Raw genomic sequence first — 19,042 nt, forward strand, 5'->3', positions numbered from 1 at the left:
GAGGGGGAGACGAACCAGGAGAGATGATGGACTCTGAAAAACAAACTGAGGTTTCTAGAGGGGAGGAGGGTAGGGGGATGGGTTAGCCTGGTGATGGGTATTAAAGAGGGCACATTCTGCATGGAGCACTGGGTGTTATGAACAAACAATGAATCATGGAACACTACACCAAAACAAATGATGTAATATATGGTGATTAACATAACAATAAAAAATTAAAAAAAAAAGAGTAGTAGGGATATGGGAATGCCTGTCTTAGTCCTGTCTTTAGTTGAGAGAACCTCTAGCCCCATTCAGATGTTGACTTTCAGGCTTAGGTCAATTTTTTTTTTGAAGATCTTTATTTTTAAGTAATCTCTACACCCAATGTGAGGCTCGAACTTACAACCCTGAGATCAAGACTGGCATGCTATACCAACTGAGCCAGTGAGGCACCGCTGGTCAATTTTAATTGTATTCATTAGTTTTTAAAAATATGCATGGATATTAATATTTGTTCAAATGTCTTTTCTGCATCCATGGGCATGATTGTATTATTTTCCCACTTAGCTTTATTAATATGCCATTTTATATTAATTCTCCAGGTCTTCTTTTCTATTATACACCTTGGTTAAGAATATTTGTTCTTCAGTGTTTCTCAACATTAAAAATGTCTCTGGCTAATCTCTGAACTTGGAAAGATGACGATCATGCCCCTTCTCTTCAAACCAGTGATCCAATTCCCTAGACCCCAGACCCAGGCTGCCTAGTTTTGATTCCAGCTTTGCCTCTTGGGAGGCATATGACTTTGGGCAAGTTGCTTATCTCACTCTGCCTTGGTTTCATCATCTGTAAAATGCAGATAACAATAGTACCTATATTGTAAGGTGGTTATGAGGCTCACTAGGTTAATGTATACCAAGTATTCAGAACAGTGCTTGGCCTGCTGTATTCTTTTTTTGCTCTCTAGTTTTATTTAATTTTGTAGAGGTAATACATTCACATGGTTCAAAATTGTACCAAAAATTTATACAGTGAAAAGTGTCCTTCCATCCCTGTTTCAGTTACTCATTTTTCTAATGAGAAGCAACCAATGAGAACTCTTTCTTATTTGGCCTTTCATAGATGTTTTATATATACACACGTACAGATATGCCATGGTTTGCCACCATTTTATAGAAATAGTATCACACTGTGCACAGTGTTCCACATCTTGCTTTTTTAAATAGGTGATTGTTTCATATAAAATTCTATTGTTTTCATTAGGATAGCATTAATTAACTTGAGTGTCTAGGGGAGGTCTGACATCTTCATGATGCTAATGTTGAATCTTCCTATTCAGGAACAAGATGTAGTCAGCTGTATTCTTGACCTCATTAGTTTCTAGCACCACCCCCCCAATACACCTGTGTGCTCACACACACACGCCATTCATTTCTTCTTTCTACCTGTCCACTAAACATGATAGCACTAGGTAAATACAGTTGTCTTGTCTTGACCTTACTTGCTGGAAACCAGGTCCTGATCTACTTGGACTACTTTTACCAGGGCTCTTAGTGAAGGGGCTCACACAGCTCCAGCCCAGCCTCAGAGAGGTGTTCTTGGAATGGGGCTGCTGCAGTATGGGTGGGGGATCTGGACTCCTGCCCCAGAGACCTGCACTTGGTGTTTTTCCAGGGGGGAGAGCAACAGCGTGTGTGGGGTGTGGAAGCTGTACCAAGTACCTGCTTGACCGGAGCCGTGTGAGGGTAGTTCTCACTTCCCCAACGGCTTCCCACCGTCATCATGTTCATCTCGGACCAGGTTATCTCCTCAGCTGCCAGCCAGGAAGTGGGAGGGACCCTGACTCAGCCAAGGGAATCCTGGGGCGGGAGCTCCCTCCCCTCTCAGGACCCTCAGCCCTGCCCCGGACATACGTACGCGGAGGCGTTGAGAGCCAGTGCTGTCCAGTAGGCCTCCATGGGGGCTGTCACCACTGCGTCAAGCAGTACCTGCCGCACAAGCTCCTCGTCGCCTGGGGGCAAAATAAAAGACCAAACCACTTATTTCCTCCATGATGTTGAACACAGCTCATCTGCCCTTGTGAGGAACCCTGAACTTAGGGAATGGGCTGTGTCTCATAAACACGGGTCTGGGACTCGTAAAACCATCTATGTGAGCTTGAGGAAGTCGTGTTGCTTCTCTCAGCCTTCACATCTTCAATCCCAAACAATATGTGAGTAGGTCTAAGTGATTTCTATGGCTCTTCCCAGTTCCGGTATTCTGTGAGATTAGAACCCCTCAGTGACATCAGCCCTTGCCCTGAGCCCCGGCCACCTCTCCTCTCTGCTGCCATCTGTCTGCAACTTGATCATCACCCTCCCAACACATTGGCCTTTTGCCGGGTCTGTGAATTTGAATTTGCCTCAGAGCCTCTGTGCTCTGGATGCTTCCCCCTTACTCTTTGCATGGGCGGCTCCTGATCTGGACGCTTCCCCCCTACTCTTTGCATGGGTAGCTCTTTTCCCTCTCTCTTTTTTAAAAAAAGTATTTACTTTTACTGAGGTGAGATCTATGTAACAAAATCAACCAATTTAAAGTGTATTTAAATATCAGGGGCGCCTGAGTGGCTCAGTCATTAAATGTCTGCCTTCGGCTCAGGTCGTGATCCCAGGGTCCTGGGATCCAGCCCCACATCGGGCTCCCTGCTCAGTGAGAAGCCTGCTTCTCCCTCTCCCATGCCCTCTGCTTGTGTTCCTGCTTTCACTATCTCTCTCTGTGTCAAATAAATAAATAATATCTTTAAAAAAATAAAGTATACAAATCAGTGGCACTGAGTACATTCCCAATGATGTGCAGTCATCACCTCTGTCCAGGTCCACATTTCCATCACCCCCAAAGCAGATCCTGTACCTATGAAAGCACTCGGGTGGCTCTTTTTCAACATCAGCATAAGTAACATGGTCTGACAGAGTTAGGCACTATAAAGGATCCCATACAGCATCCTGTTCATGGCACTCACCACAGTTTGGAATACCCTACATCTACACACACATGCTTGCGTCTTTATTGTGTGGTTTCCCCACTAGATTACGAGCTCCCTGAGAGTAAGGGTCTCGTCTGTTTGGGCCATCTCTGTAGCTTCAGTGCCTATCTCAGGCCTGGCACAGAGTATGTGCTCAGTACAGATTTACTGATAGAATGAATGAATGAATGCACAAATGAGTGCCCTGTTGGGCCAGCATGGGAGGCAAAGTCTTACTTGGGGGTGACACTTATGTGTCAGCATGACCTGTTTCTCTTCTGAAGAGGAAGAAGAGGGACCCTGCTGAGGGTGTGGCCCTGTGATTTCACCACCTGCATCTGTGTTGGGAAATTTAAGGTTAGCCTGAGAACCAGGCACTGGAAAACACTCACAGACCACAGGCTACAAGATAGCACCTGGTGGAATGCTCTCCTTTGCTGAGATGAGGACTGTGGGGTACAGAGCATCAGCTACTGGCTTGGGGCCCACTGCTAGGTGGTGGTAGGGACAGATCTATGGGCAGATCTGTGTGTCTCTTTGGAGCCCTATTGGTGCTCAGGTGAAAGACACTCAAAGTGATCCCAGTCCCTGACATGGGGATATACTCATGCTGCCACAGTGCCAGGAACATAGGCAACTTCTTGGCCCCAGAGTGAGGCTGGCTCTGCCTTTTTCTTTGAAAATCTCCCTAAGCCGTGGGTGAGTTTGAGGGATAAGGCTACTTGGCAGTAAGTTCCCCAGTGGCTCAGCCATCGAAGAAGAGTGAAATCTTGCCATTTGCAACAACATGGCTGGATCTAGAGAGTATTATGCTGAGTGAAATAAGTCAGTCAAAGAAAGACAACCACCATATGATTTCACTCATATGTGGAATTTAAGAAACAAAATGAACAAAGAGAAAAGAGACAGACGAAAAACAGACTCTTAACTACAGAGAACAAACTGATGGTTACCAGAGGGGAGGTGGGTGGGGGGATGGGGGAAACAGGTGATGGGGATTAAGAGTACACTTATTGTGATGAGCACCGAGTAATGGATAGAATTGCCAAATCACTATACTGTACACTTGAACTAATAGAACACTGTATATTAATTATGCTTGAATAAAAAAGGTTGATAATGATAATAATAATAAAATGTCAGTAATTCAGCACTTAAAACACATCGAGACCTTACCCATCAAGGTTAGTGTACTTTTTTCTGATTTCACTTTAAATCTGTTTATACAATTTTTGATGTGTCATACTAAAACTCGTATCTAGTTAAATTTTGAAAAAAAAGGAAAGGAAAGGAGAAAAGAGAAAAGAAAACAAGGAAAAAGAAAAGAAAAGAAAGTCCTCCATGAGCGGGGCCGGCACTTACACTCTAGATCTGGGTCCTCCCCGGTCAGGAAGCGGACCATGGCTTCCAGCTGGCTGAGCTTCCGGTGGTCGGGGTCAATATCTGTGATGCAGTAGATCCTGGAGCCCAGGAGAGTCAATGTCACCTCAAGAAAATTCCATCTTTCTCCCTCCCATTCTCTACTCTTCGTGTACAGCAAATTTCCCACTTACCAATCACTGGCCAGGGTCAGATCTGGGTGAAGCAAGTCATGCAGGCCTGAAACCAAAGCTCACACTCAGTACGATGCTCAGTCCCTGTGAGGATATGCACCTGAAATGCTTACAAACAACTGCCAGGAAGCTTCTCCAGGGAAGGGCTGTTTTATTCTTCCTTATTCTCAGCTCAGAGTAGGGACTCAACCGATAGGCTGGTGCTGGGTTTGTACAAACTATGCCTTTGTCCATGTTGCTCCTGCTTCCTGAAATGCTTTTTCTTCCCATTGCTTCATGTCCAAATCCCACCTATTAGGATCTCTCTGAAAGGAGCTAATACTTTGAAACCAGTGATTTTGGGTTCATTGGCTTCATTGTACCCAACTGAGCTAAATGGCCCGTCAAAAGAAAAACCCAGAGATAGGCCAGGTACGTTTTGTGTAATCTCTGTAGCCTCATGCTACATCTACACTAACCGTGTGCTCACTGCATGTATGTGGATTGAATGAGTGAAGGAACAAATGCCCTACTGAGCTCCTACTCAGTCCTCAAGAAAGCACGAGGGAGACCCAGGGTGTTTGGTCATTTTGGGGACAGTGGAAGACAGAGAATGAGAGAGGTCCAACATCATGATGCGTGTTCTGAAAGGGCGAATGCAGGGGTTACATGGGAGCATGTGGCTGGGCACAGGGGGTCTGCCAGGGCCAGCTCCCAGAAAAGTGATATCTACATCAGGACATGAAGAGTGGGTCCAAGTTAGCTGGGATGGGAGGGTGGGCCCTGGAGAGGAGAGCATTTCAGGGGAGAGCACAGCACATGGGAAGACTCTGAAGCTTAGTGCATGGAGAAATGACCAAAAAAAAAAAAAAATCCAGAAGGCCACTGAAGGTCCTTTAGCAGTGACACAATCTGATCTGGTATTTCTAGATAGGTTCCTTTGGCAGAGATTTACAGGAAGGGAGAGGTGGGGAGACCAGCTGTGATTGTTCAGGAGAGAAGTGACAATGACTAGGGTGGTGGCAGAGAGATGGACACATGAGATGCACTCAAGAGATGATAAAGGAAGAAAGGACAGAATGTGGCCATTAGACAGAACTGTGGCCACACCGTCCCAAGACTTCCTGAGACATCCCTGAGCCCTGGATATTGGTTTTGTGCTCTCAAGGTGCTCAGGCAGCCAGAAGTCAAGAACAGGCTGGGTTAGGGAGGGTGGGGCCCTTCTCTCACACTCTTCCCCCGGTTTCTCACAGCCCCTCTCAGTTCATGTCCCATAAACTCCCTGCTATGGGTTGAGTTGTGTACCCCAAAAAGATATGTTGAAGTATGAACCCCAGTCCTTGTGAATGTGACCCTATTTGGAAATAGGGTCTTGGCAGATGTAGTCAAGTGAAGATGAAGCCGTTAGGGTGGGCCCCAACCCAGTATGCCTGGTGTCCTTCTGCAAGGTTAAATTTGAGACCCACAGGGGGAGAAACCCTGTGATGAGGACAGAGGTTGCAAGTCAAGGAATGCCTGGGGCTACCAGGAGTTGGTGAGGCCAAGAAGGATCCTGCCCTGGAGGCTTCGGAGGGAGCACGGCCCCCAGAACTGCAAGAGAACACGTTTCTGGTGTTTAAGCCCACCAGTCTGGGGTGCTTTGGTGTGGCAGTCCTAGCCAGCTCCTGCAGATTTGCTCGTTTGCTCTTCCCCGCCTCCTCTGTCATGCCTTCTGACAGGTGAAGTTCACCTTTGTGCAGAGAAACACATCCCCTAGAGCCCACCTCCTCTGGTCCAGCAAAGCTTTCCACGATGGCAAGTCCTAGGCTTTGCCGGCTTTGACGACTGACTGGCAGATCCTGCAGACCACACAGACCCCTCCTTGCCAGGCAGCCCCGCTCTGAGAGTCTGCTCTCAAATCTGGGATCTGGGAGGCTCTGGTTCTAACCCCGGGTTGGCCCTGCTCGGTGTCCCAGGAGAATCTATGTTTCCCTCTACGCTGCCCTTCAATACTTGGCACAGACCCACCGTCTTCCACAGATGTGTTCCCCAGGAGGATGTATTCTCCATGGCCCCGGGACAGCACCACTCCCAGGCTGTGGGAAGAACAGAGAACGCACATGCTCAGTAAGAGCAAGGGCCAAGCAGTGCCTAGCCCATCTCCTTCCCTACAGTGACTTGAAGTTTGTGAGCTTTCTGCACCGACAAGTGGCCTGAATGCCAAGGCCCCCGTTTTTGCCCCTGGCCTTGCAGGTTGTTCCCTCTAAAACTGTTCTATTCTTTTCATCTGCCTTTCTTCCTGAGAAGGACTCTACGTTCTATAGGCCAGGAGCCCCCTCGGCTCCCATTTTAGTCAAGATTCATCCCAAACCTCTCAGGGACCTCCTGAATTGCGGAGAGGTTTCTATGTCTCATGGGGTCGCACAAATAGGAGAGCCTTTTCCTGCCTGGTGAACCCCATGATACCTTCCTCTCTCTCCTGGTAGAATACTGCTTTTAATATTCGCTGAATATCTGAATTACTTGGGGAGCTCTAAAAGATACTAGTGCTGGGGCCCCATCCCAGAAATTCTGAGTCTACTGGTCTGGGGCATTGGCAGTTTTGCAAAATTCCTCAGGTATTCTAATGAGCTATCTAGGCTGAGCACCACACTTTATTGAGAAATGAGGTAATTCAGAGATAAAGGCTATTTGTTTCCTAATCTGTATAATGCCTCGAATTGAATACAGTTGGAAGGAACCCAAGACATTTTCAAATTCGTTCTTTCATCTTGCCATTGCTTACATTGCATTGCTTTAAGATCTTTAAGTAGATTAAGTCCTTTATCCTCACCAACCATAAAGAAAAACTACTATTTTTAGCCTCCTTTTACAAGCAAGAATCAAAGGCAAAGCGCAGTTGAGTAACTTGACTAAGGTCACACAGCCTGCTAGAGGTGGGGATGGGACCCAACCCAGGCAGTCCGGCTCCACACCTGCACATTAGGATTCACTGGCAAGGCAGGTCTAGACCTCGAGTTTCTTGAAGGCAAACCTGGGTTTTTTTCTGTTACCACAAAAATTGCCAATGAGTAAATTCATTCCCCAGACCTGAAAGTTCTGCCCTGAGTTGTTGATATTTGTGTTCCAACCACCCTCCCCCTTCCACACAAAACATGGGCCCCTCACCTGAAAGGTGTGTCACTAATGCCTGTGAAGAAGTAATCATTGGTCAGGAAAAGAACTCTCTTCTAAAAGAAAGAAAGAAAAGGGTGTTTGCTGGAGAGAGGAGCGCCTGACCAGGCCACCTACCTCCTCACCCAATGCCTTGCGGTTTCGTCGCCTCTGGGCCTCTTCCCTCACCTCCGACCCCTCACCTTCAACCGCCACAGACATGCCTCACCTATGGTGGACTCCATAGGCAGGACCACCACCAGGCCCAGCAAGCCGCGGCCGTGGGGGCTGCCTGAAGAAGGGACCAACGTCTCCCCCTGTTCTGCCCCAGAAACTGACTGCTAGCCCCATGTGGCTATCACTTGAAATGAGTGACTGCGGAACTGAAGCTTTACGTTTTAGTTAATTGAGTTAATATACATTGAAATTTAGATAGCCAACGTGGCTCGGGGCTACTGTATTGGGCCATGCAGGACGGCGTGGACTCCCGAGAGGAGACCGCCAGCCGGTGTGCGACTCACCTACAACCTCCCCCTTTCTGGAATACAGCTGGTGGCGGGCCCACCGGTCCCTCCATGAAGCCCCTCCCAGTGCCACATCACACCTTCTTTTTCCTTGCAAAGCTGCCATGTTTGGGGCTTCTGTTGAGTCTGTGTAAATGAGGGCATCGGGGAGGGCACAGCGGGGCCTGGGCACCAGGCAGACGTGGATTCAAGGCCAGCTTGCCTCTTACAGGCTGTGTGCTCTTGGCTGAGCTCCTTTGCTTCTCGGAGCACTGGAGCACTCGTTTGTAAGGCAGGACTAACAGCAGCACCCGTGCGGTGCCTAAGGTGGCTTTGAGGCTTGTGAGAGTGTTTCCCATGGATGGGGGTGGGTCCAGGGAAGAGCAGGATTTGCTCTGGGCTCTGAGGCTCTGTGGGTCGTCCTGTCTGTGTATGCCTTTGGGAAAGCCACGGGTTGTTCTTATTCCCTTCACTTCTTCTGGCTTCTGGCTTCTCTTTCATTTGGAAATGAGAGGAACATGTCAGAAGGGGACACAGCACGAGTGGGGTGGCACAAAAGGGTTTGTTTCTATAGGAAACCGGTCTTAGACCAAGCCCGAATGAACCGTTCTCCAGCGCTGGCCTCATCCCGCAGTCTGCCTTCCTGCCTCCCATGCCCTGGTCAGGTCCTCTCTGCAGTGTCCCTCCCTCCCAGTGTCCCCGGGCAGTCAGGAGCCAGCGGGGCTGTCAGGACTTTGGGAGCCCTGTGTTCCAACGTGGGGCCGGCTTGAGTGTCTGAATTGGAGATCATTTTTTAAATTTTTCCTTTTTTTACTTATTAAAGAAAAAAGGCAAAATGCACAGATCTTCAGTGTATTCTTCCAGTAGTTTTGGTAAATGTATATAGCCATGTAGTTACCTCCCCAATCAAGATATGGAGTGTTTGCTTCCTCTAAAATCTCTTTGCCTCCTTCCAGTCCATCCCCACCCCTCCTCCAAGGGTGAGCTCTGTTCTGAATTCTACCACCTTAGATTAGGTTTGCCTGTTCTCACGGTGTGTGCTCCTTTGGGTCTGGCTTCTTTTGTACAACATAATGTCTTTAAGATCCGTCTGTGTTGTTGCGTGTGTCGGCAGTGTGTTTCCTTCTTTTGCCGAGTAGAACTCCGATGTGTGGGACACGAGCTTGCCTTTACACTCATTGGTCAGTCCCTTAAATTTTAGCAGAGGGTTTGGAATGGAATCTGATTGCAGTTTGAGTTTGCATTTCCTCGATGATTGACGAAGCATGTTTTCATGTGCTTATTGGTCACGTGTATATCTTCATTTGTGAATGCTCAAGTATTTTGCCCATTTTTTAAAAATCGGGTTGTTAGCCTTCTTGTTAATAATCTGTAGGGCCTCTTTATGTATTCTGCACACAGTCTGGGCCTTACTTTTTCATTTTCTTAATGGTGTCTTTTAATGAGCAGAACTTACTGCTTTTGATGAAGTCCAGGGTATCAAATTTTATTTTATGTTTGGTGCTCTTGGTGTTTTGTCTAAGAAATCTTCGGATAACTTCAGGTTGTAAAGATTTTCTCCTATGTTTTCTTGTAGAAGACTTACAGTTTTAGCTTACCTTGAAGACTATGATCCATCTCTAACTTTTCTACGTGGTGTGAGATATGGCTCACTGTTTTTTATTCTTTATACATTTATTCAGTAGTTCTAGCACCACTTGTTTTTTTTTAATTTATTTTTTATTTTCTTATAGGCAACTCTTTAATGAGTCTTATTTGGGGACAGAAAGGGGAGGTTGGCCAGCCCTCTTCATGTGGTTTTAGGCAGTTAAGTCCTTCAAAGGACGAAGAGTGAAATCAAGTCATTTCTCCTCCTGAATTTTTCCTTCTTATTTTTCTTTGTTGTAAGGTTATATATAAATGTATGAGTATAGGGACATTATAAAAGAGAAGGGATATCCTGTGAGGGTGGAAATCAGACAATAAATCCAAAAACACTATGGAAATTACAAATCCGAACTTGGGGGAGGGAGGGAGGCAACACGCTCTTTCACAGAGCCCTTCCTTACATGCCATGCAACTGTCCTCCAAAGCGGGAATGGAACAGACCAGACACTCAGCTGCAGGACGGAGCCGGGGTTTGGGCTTTAGAGCTGTTCATGTCTTTGGGATTGGGCTGGGCATCAAGCGCCTTTTCTGGAATAGGCCAGAGAAGATAAGTCCAGTTTGGTTTTTAAGGCTTTAGTCAGCTCCGTGGCCAGCAGCTCGTGGAGGGACATGCCGTCATGCATGTACAACCCGTTCTTCCCTGTCCAGTTGTAGCGCTTGGGCCCACTGGAGGGTGAAGATAACCAGATCTGCTTGTTTGGGGTCTGCTTGTTGATCACGTAGGTTCCTAGATCTCCACCCAGTTAAACTGTTAAAACCACTCCCAAACGAGACATCATAGTCTTTGAATACGTAAGGTTTGTCTACGAGGTCTTCGAAAAACTCTGCTAAGGAGTCCAGTGTCTTCTCTGCCAGTCTTTCGTAGGTGGTCTCATCCAGAGAGCCAGGGTCGCCCCAAGTTCCCACTGTCCTCATATTCATCAAACAGACGCTCTGCTTTTTGACATTCACGATCTGATCGAGGCGGTGGAGGCTCAGACTGGTGTGGCTGGGTACGCGGGTCGCTCGGGTCCTGATGCGCAGGCCCCAGCGGCCATAGAGCAGGGCGTTCCTCGTCGGGCCCCGCGCTCCGGTGCCTGCCGGGGCTGAGACCGGGGGCGCCTTGCGGGGCAATCTAGCCCCACTTGTTAGAAAGACTTTCCTTTCTTCATTGATTTGACAAGCTGTCTTTGTTGAAAATCAGTTGCTAACATGAGAGTTTATTTCCAGATTCTCTAGTCCTTTGTCTATTCTTGTGTCAATAACCCTGCTTGGCTACTGAGCTTTATAGTCGGTTTTGAAATCATGTAGTACAAATCATCCACATTTGTTCTCATTTTTCAAGGTTGTTTGGGTATTTTACGTCCTCATAGAAATTTTAGAATCACCCTCTCCTGCAGTCCGTTCAAATTTTGATTGGGATTATGCTGGATTCACAGATCAGTTTGGGGAGAATGGATGGTATGGCAATATTGATAACAACTTGTAAACATGGTTATATCTTTTTATTCATTTAATTTTTTTCACATTCTTTCTGTAGCATTATGTAGTTTTCAGTGTAGAGGCCATTTACAACTTCATTAAATTTATTCCTAGGTATTTTATGTTGTTCGATGCTATTGAAATTGGAACTTGAAAATAAGTTACTTCCAATTGTTTGCTGACAGTTGGAAATAAATAAATACATAATACAATTGATTTTTATAGTATTGGACAATTGGAAATAAATATATATGTATATATATGTGTGTATATATATATATAATACAGTTGATTTTTACAGTATTGACCTTGTGTTCTAACAACCTGCTAAATTTACCTGTTAGTTCTAGTAGTTGCTTTGCAGATTCTTAGAATTTCCTATGTAAACAATCATCTTGTCTGTGAATCCAGACAGTTTTACCTCTTCCCTTCTAATTTTTGTGCCTTTTATTTTGTTTCCTTGCCTTACGGCAAGGACAGATCCTGGCAGGGTCCGGTGCAGTGTTGAACAGAGGTGGTGAAAGCAAATATCCTTCCCTTGTTCACACTTTAAGGGAAGAAGTGTTTAATATTCCATCATTTAAAGTTAGCCTTTTCATAAATGCCTTTTATCAGATTGAAGAAGTTTCCTTTTGTTTCCAGTTAAATTTTGTCAAATGCTTTTTCAGCATCTATTGAGATGACCATATGGCGTTTCTCTCTTATTCTGTTAATGTAATGAATTACCCTGATTGACTTTTTTGAATGTCAGATTAGCCTTACATTCTTGGGATAACCCCATCATGTGCTATCATTGCCATGTATCTTCCACTTGTGTATGTTATGTGCCCTACAATACAAGGTCAAAATTTTTGCCTAACATAGTTGGTTTTTTGAGCAGTTAAAAAAAAAGTCATATTAATGTGCACATTTACCATTTCCAGAGCTGTTTGTTTCCTCATATAGACCTGAGTTTCCATCTGTGTCATTTTTCTTCAGCGTAAAGAACTTCCTTAAGCATTTGTTATAGTGCAGGTCTGGCAGTGATCAACTCTGTTCTATTTTTTATAAGAAAATATCTAAATACACATCATTTTGGAAAGATATTTTCCCCATACATAGACTTTTGGGTTGACAGTTTTTTTTTCTTTTGGCATTAAAAAATTTTATTTTATTGTTTTTGATGAGAAGTCAGCCATCGTTCTATTAATGCTTTCCTCTAGCTTCTTTTAAGATTTTCCCATATCTTTGATTTTCAGCAGGTGTATTTTTTTTCCTTTAAATTTTTTATTGTTATGTTAATCACCATACATTACATCATTAGTTTTTGATGTAGTGTTCTATGATTCATTGTGCATAACACCCAGTGCTCCACACAGAACGTGCCCTCTTTAATACCCATCACTGGGCTAACCCATCCTCCACCCCCCCCAGAACCCTCAGTTTGTTTTTCAGAGTCCATTGTCCCTCATGGTTCATCTCCCCCTCCGATTTCCCCCCCTTCATTCTTCCCCTCCTGCTATCTTCTTCTTTTTTTTTTCTTAACATATATTGCATTATTTGTTTCAGAGGTATAGATCTGTGATTCAACAGTCTTGCACAATTCACAGCGCTCACCATAGCACATACTCTCCCCAATGTCTATCACCCAGCCACCGCATCCCTCCCACCCCACCCCCACTCCAGCAACCCTCAGTTTGTTTCCTGAGATTAAAAATTCCTCATATCAGTGAGGTCATATGATACATGTCTTTCTCTGATTGACTTATTTCACTCAGCATAACACCCTCCAGTTCCAACCACGTCGTTGCAAACGGCAAGATCTCATTCCTTTTGATGGCTGCATAATATTCCATTGTGTATATATACCACTTCTTCTTTATCCATTCATCTGTCGATGGACATCTTGGCTCTTTCCACAGTTTGGCTATTGTGGACATTGCTGCTATAAACATTGGGGTGCACATACCCCTTCGGACCCCTACATTTGTATCTTTGGGGTAAATACCCAGTAGTGCAATTGCTGGATCGTATGGTAGCTCTATTTTCAACTGTTTGAGGAACCTCCATACTGTTTTCCAGAGGGGTTGCACCAGCTTGCATTCCCACCAACAGTGTAGGAGGGTTCCCCTTTCTCCTTCAGCAGGTGTATTATGGTTAGCCTAGGTGTGGCTTCTTTTTCTTGTTATCCTGCTTGGAGTTTGCTGAAATTTTTATATCTGTTGGGTGATGTCTTTCACAATGCTCAAGATATTTGGGCATTCTTTTTTCAAATACTTTCTGCTTCATTCCTTCTCCCTTCTTATGGGATTCCAAGGACATATGTCAGACCATAGATAACTGAGGGATAATTTTTTTCAAAAATTTTTTCAAAATTTTCTTTGATCTTTAGAATGGATAATTTCTATTTATCTGTCTTCAAATTCACTGTCCCTTTTTTTCTCCAATATGCTGATAAGCCCATCCAGTAAAAATTTCATTTCAGCTATTGTACTTGTCAGTTTTAGACTTTCTTCTTGGTTCTTGTGGTAGTTTTATACTGTGTCAAATTAACTAAGCTGGAACTACACTTCCAGACTCACTTCCCTATATGGTCCCAAGTTCGGGTTGGCCAAAAGAGAAGTTTTCATGAGGTTTATAAGGCAGAAGGGAAACAGCAACCCTTTTACATGCTAACGGTCAGTACAGCATATCCAGCACTTGCAGCTTGCTCTGAGCTGTTGGCTTACCTTCTTGGCATGGGGCAGCAACCGGAATCAAAACTTCCCCAGCTGCCCCTGGACTTCCTCCTTCATTTTCCCTGAGATCTGAGCCTGGTGATTATCTAGCTCCATGTGAAGGGCACTCGCTCTTTCTTGCAGATCACCCATACCATTGTGATTGGAGGTAGTAAGAGACAGATGTGGGTTTTAGTTTTCCTCATGGTTCCTATTTTTCCTCATGGGTTTCCGTTTGTTCTTGTTTTCCCTTGTGTTTCATTCAGCTTTCCTTCCAAACTGCTGGCCCTACTGACCTCTGATGACTTCAAGCTCACCACTAGATGCAGGGACAGCAGTCTCACAGACTTCTCTACCAGAAATGACAGTCTCATAATGTTGAACTCCTGGAATAAAACCCTATATTCATATCACTTGTAGTGGACTTACTTCTTTGATCAAACCCCAACCATTTCTCTGCTGAAATTCTCCATCGATTCACTCATTCTGTCCATCTTTTCTTTTAATTTCTTGTGCATATTTATCATACCTGCTTTTAAGTCCTTCTAATTCCAACAGCCAGTTATCCCTGGGTCAGTTTCTAAGACTGCTTTTTCTCTTAACTATGTGTTACATTTTCCAGTTTCTTCAAGTGTCTGATAATTTTTATTGTACACCGGTTATCGTGAAGAATAGGCTGTACTTTGTCTTCCTCTGGAGAATGTTGATTTCTATTTTAATCAGCAGATAAATAATTGGCTGATCACTTTGAGCATGTGGAGGCTTGGATTTACATTTTTGTTAGGGTGGGTCTATTTCAACTTTGTCTTTAGGTCTGGAGTGAATCTCCTGGTCTTGGGACATAGTCTTTACTCCTAAAGTGTAGCTCTTCTGTGCTTTCAAAGAAAATCCTGAGGTGTTTACCAAACCTCTTCACCTTGATGTGACTCAGACTCCAAACTACCCTCACTACCATAGGTAGCAGTTGGAATCCTTGTTTTGATTTTCAGCTCTTCAACTGTTGCTTTCCAATGGGTACTTAGGTTCTCCCCTGTATATATGTAGTTTAAAATCAGTCAAGAATTTGAGAGAAGTTTGTTTACATATGTTAGGGCCAGCCCACCTATGGATCCCTCATTTCTAGGATATCTTCCTTCACGTTCAGACACTCTGAGAGCCCAAATTCTATTCTCTGATACTTCAAGATGGTAACTATAGCTTCCTGTTTGAATTATAGCTGTTTCATTTAAACAGACTAGGGCATGACCTTCAGAAAAAAAAAAAACCCACATAAATGTGTATTTCACCCAGTGTAGTTCTCTTGATTCAAGGGGTGAAGCCCCTTCAACCCTTGTTTCTGCCTGCTTTTGGTCACTTTCATATGCCCTTAAATGTTAGTTTTCTATATTTTGTCCAAATGTATGGTTGTTATGTGCTGGAGGATTAATCTATTGCAAGCTACTCCCTCATAACTGGAATCATAACTTTGAGATAATCTTTTAAGGTTGAGGCAAAAGGAAGAGAGAAGGAGCGGGGGTTTCCTTGAATCCCCATTAAACAGAGAGAGCTGGAGATGTTTGGAAGATGAGAGTAAAAAGGTGTCAGAACAGTCTCCCCCTTTAATAGATTGCCTCCCCTTGCTGTAAAAAAAAGTGTGCAAGTGAGTGAGTGTGTGACTAAGAGAGAGAGAATGAAGAAGTGCCACATAGCACTCTAATCCTGCCCCCCTGAATCCAGTGGAGAAACATGGGGCAAAGCTGCCCTAACTGCCTGTGCCAGTTGCTGGTGTGTGTGTGTGTGTGTGTGTGTGTGTACACCATATGCCCATCAGCAGGGCTAACTTGGAAGAACCTGAAGGCTAGTAAAGAACACTGTCTATCTCGCTCCCTCCCCCCACTGCCAATTATTTGTTCTAAACTATCAAACAACATGAAAATGATTTTTAAAAGCCCAGGATAAGATGCTCCAGGATACTTTGATTGTCTGTTTTTTCTTTTAAATATGTCTCAGGATATCTGACCAGGATATTACTGATGGGTTAGAAATTATGACACTAATTACTGGTCCACATTTTGGGAAAAACAGCCTGTATCAAAATGGCAAATAGGAGGCCTGCAGGCCAAAGCTGGACTCCTTACAAGTTTGAGAGCCTAGCTTTTGGCCCATATTGTGTTTTTAATATTTTTGGAATTAAAGGCATAACATTTAAAACTATGGATTATTAGCTGTCTCCTTTAGACGGTACATGAACCGTTCAGTTCCCAGCACCCCCAATACCGAGGCTCGTCTGTTTCTCTTACATTTCTTGAACACGGCCTATCTGGCCCCATAGGTTTTTGACTTTGTGAGTCCTGCTCTAGATCTTGCTGGGTTGCCATTACTGTCTTGGGAATGCCAACATAGTTGCCTGTCTGGTATTTAGGGGAGATGGAAAAAGGTCTGAATTGATCTATGGGAAGTAAGGATTCATGTAAAATCCCTTAAATAAAACAACAAAACAGGTCACCACCTTCCAGGATGATATCAAATACTCCCACAATGCTTTAAGAAAGCTTCCCTTGGCTTAGACCTGAAGAGTATTTCTACTGAGGCACAAGCTTGTGAGGTGAGACACACCACTGAGCTGAGAGGGCTGGGGTAGACTGGCAGGAAAGAACACAACAGGACAGTCTGCAAGACTCTTAAAAGAGAAGACATGTAGGGCAGACAGAGCAATCGGTAATGAACAAAATGTGGCAACATCGGGGAGAGGGGCATCATAATAGATCAGAGCAGTGAGAGGCTGGATACCACTGCAGTGGCCTTATAGCAAAATGTCCCTCACACACAGTGCAGGTGCAGCAGCTTCTGAGCATGGAAGTAAAGAGATGAAAGATTAAAGAGTTGAGTTATGATATAATGAGGTAGAGGGAGAAGAGAAGACAATGAATTTTAAAGATGGAAACAGAATTCTAAAGAGACTCTTGGGAAATCTTTAAGCTGGAGATTGAGTGGAGAATTTAGGGCCACTCCTACAGAAAAGCCTTATACATTAGTGATTAAGAGTACATGTGGGGTTTGCAATTAATCATCTAGGTGACTGGGCAAGTTTTTAGCTTCTCTGAATTTCCTCATCTATAAAATGGGGGTAGGATAGTACATACTTCATAGGGTTGTGAATGTTGAGTGAATACTTACAAAGTGCTGAGTCCAGTTTCTAATAAACCTTAGCTACCATTATTATTATTGACAGTAATAGTAGCAGCAGTACTATGAACACCCATGTGGTATGAAAGGTACATCTCCATCATGACCATGATTAGCATCACCCAAGTTCTTTATGTTAAAGCACTCACATGTCAGGAAGCTTTTGTTAAATTGCAGTTTAACCTGGGTGGTTTATTAGTAGCAATGAACACATTTCAAAGGGACGGGCAGACTGGATCTGGTTAGGACTCTCCCTTGGTGGCTCTGAGAAGCATGAAGGCAACATGAGAACACTGGGCACTGGGAAGAAAGGATGGAAGACACACGGTACCAACTTCATAAGTTGGTCTGAATTAGATATAGTATAGCCATACTCCAATCTGTCTGGAAGTTGCTGTCTGCCCTGTGCATGTTAAAATTTTCATTATAGCTACCTTAAATGCTTTGGCAGGGCTGGGTTAGGGAAGAGGTCCCTTGTGCATATAAGCAGAAGTCTGTTGAGATAAAAGTGGAGGTGCATGGAAGAAACCTCTACTTTTTTTGGATCAGGAGAAGGAGCCGCTATCACTCGTGGCCTGACATCACTGATATTGCTCAGTTTGCCTAACAGAGGCCCTTCTCAGTCCAGAGCTTATAAAAAGCAGGCAGATGTCACACAGATCAGATACTGGTCCCAGTGAAATTCAGCCCATGTGTCTAAAGGGAATGCAATGAATTGCTTTCCCTTTCCAGTGCTTTCTTGTTTGGCTTCCATGGAGGTTTGTGTTTGTGGAAGAACTTGGGTCTAATTGTTGCAGACAGATGCCTGTGTTCTTTTAGCTGAGGCAGATGGGCAACAAGAGGAGGAGGTGGGGGTGGTTGTGAGGGAGGAGGTGACATTTGTAAATATGTCAAGGGACAATGCAAATTCAGCATAAATGCAGTTGAACCTTTTAAATGAGAAGATGAAATGATCTTTTATAAATGATGCATGGATCTGGGAAGACAGCAATGGCATCAGTGAGGGTATTGATTCTTGACCTTCTGTAGTTACAGTGGATTATTTTTAACCTCTTCCCATATAACATGATTAACAAGAGTTGTTAGCGATTTGCAAAATTAACTATCACTTTCCCTCTTTCCATTATAAACAACAAAAGGGACAAGTAGCAGGCAGCATTAGGAAGAAAGAAGAGTTGTAAATGCCTTGAGCTAACCTACTGCTTTGCTCAGTAGTCTCCAAAGAACCAATCATTTCTTGGTCAGATGTTTCTCTGGGGTTGATGCACACTTTGATATACCTTCTACAAATAGCACTCAAGTCTTGAGCTCTAATTGGGCTGGGTTCAAATCCCTTATCGCTACCCCAAACCTCAATCAACTGGGATGCTGCCTTCCTGGGACCAGACCCTGGTTCTTTCCTTTGAGCTCCTTACCCCTTTGTCCAGTGGAACCTTCACGTCCATAGAGAGAGAACCTGTTTCCCCATTGATCATGGCTGTTCTGAGCTTCAAGAGGAAAGATAATGGTATTAGTCCCCTGGCTCACACTGGAGGGTGGAAGGCATTGAGTTTATTGACCAGATTGCAGGTGATCCCTAGGAATACTTTCAGTTCTTCCCTTTTTCCTTTAAGCAGAATACCAGGAGGGAGTACAGACCTGATTCTAGGTTCCATTTAGCTTATAATTCCAGGTCTTCACCAAAATAATGCTCCCAAGTACATTGAGGTATGAGAGAACATGGTGCCATATTACTGAGACATAATTTCCTCTAGAATGAGCTACGGACCCCCCCACTCTCCAAATCAGACTGAAACACCACTGGAACTCAACCTCTGTGGCTTATAGACATGGTTCACACCACTTCAGCACTCCCTGAGATTCAGAAAGATACTATTATGTTGTTATAGTTGTTGGCAGAATTGCCCATTACAGAAATTGCTT

At 44.3% G+C, this 19,042-nt stretch overlaps 1 protein-coding gene across 1 annotated transcript in view; it reads right to left on the reverse strand.

Annotated features, from left to right (window-relative positions):
- The window catches only part of CACNA2D4 (calcium voltage-gated channel auxiliary subunit alpha2delta 4), a 132,419-nt gene that overhangs the window by 62,813 nt on the left and 50,564 nt on the right, over window positions 1-19,042 (reverse strand). Inside the window, exons 18-23 of the mRNA XM_027594228.1 lie at window positions 18,535-18,606; window positions 7,663-7,724; window positions 6,523-6,590; window positions 4,537-4,582; window positions 4,346-4,443; window positions 1,900-1,993 (exon numbers count right to left, since the gene is read on the reverse strand). Coding sequence (XP_027450029.1) covers window positions 1,900-1,993; window positions 4,346-4,443; window positions 4,537-4,582; window positions 6,523-6,590; window positions 7,663-7,724; window positions 18,535-18,606 — 440 coding nt within the window. The remainder of the gene's footprint in view (window positions 1-1,899; window positions 1,994-4,345; window positions 4,444-4,536; window positions 4,583-6,522; window positions 6,591-7,662; window positions 7,725-18,534; window positions 18,607-19,042) is intronic.

The sequence above is a fragment of the Zalophus californianus genome, chromosome 9 (genome assembly GCF_009762305.2).
Source record: "Zalophus californianus isolate mZalCal1 chromosome 9, mZalCal1.pri.v2, whole genome shotgun sequence".
NCBI lineage: Eukaryota > Metazoa > Chordata > Mammalia > Carnivora > Otariidae > Zalophus > Zalophus californianus.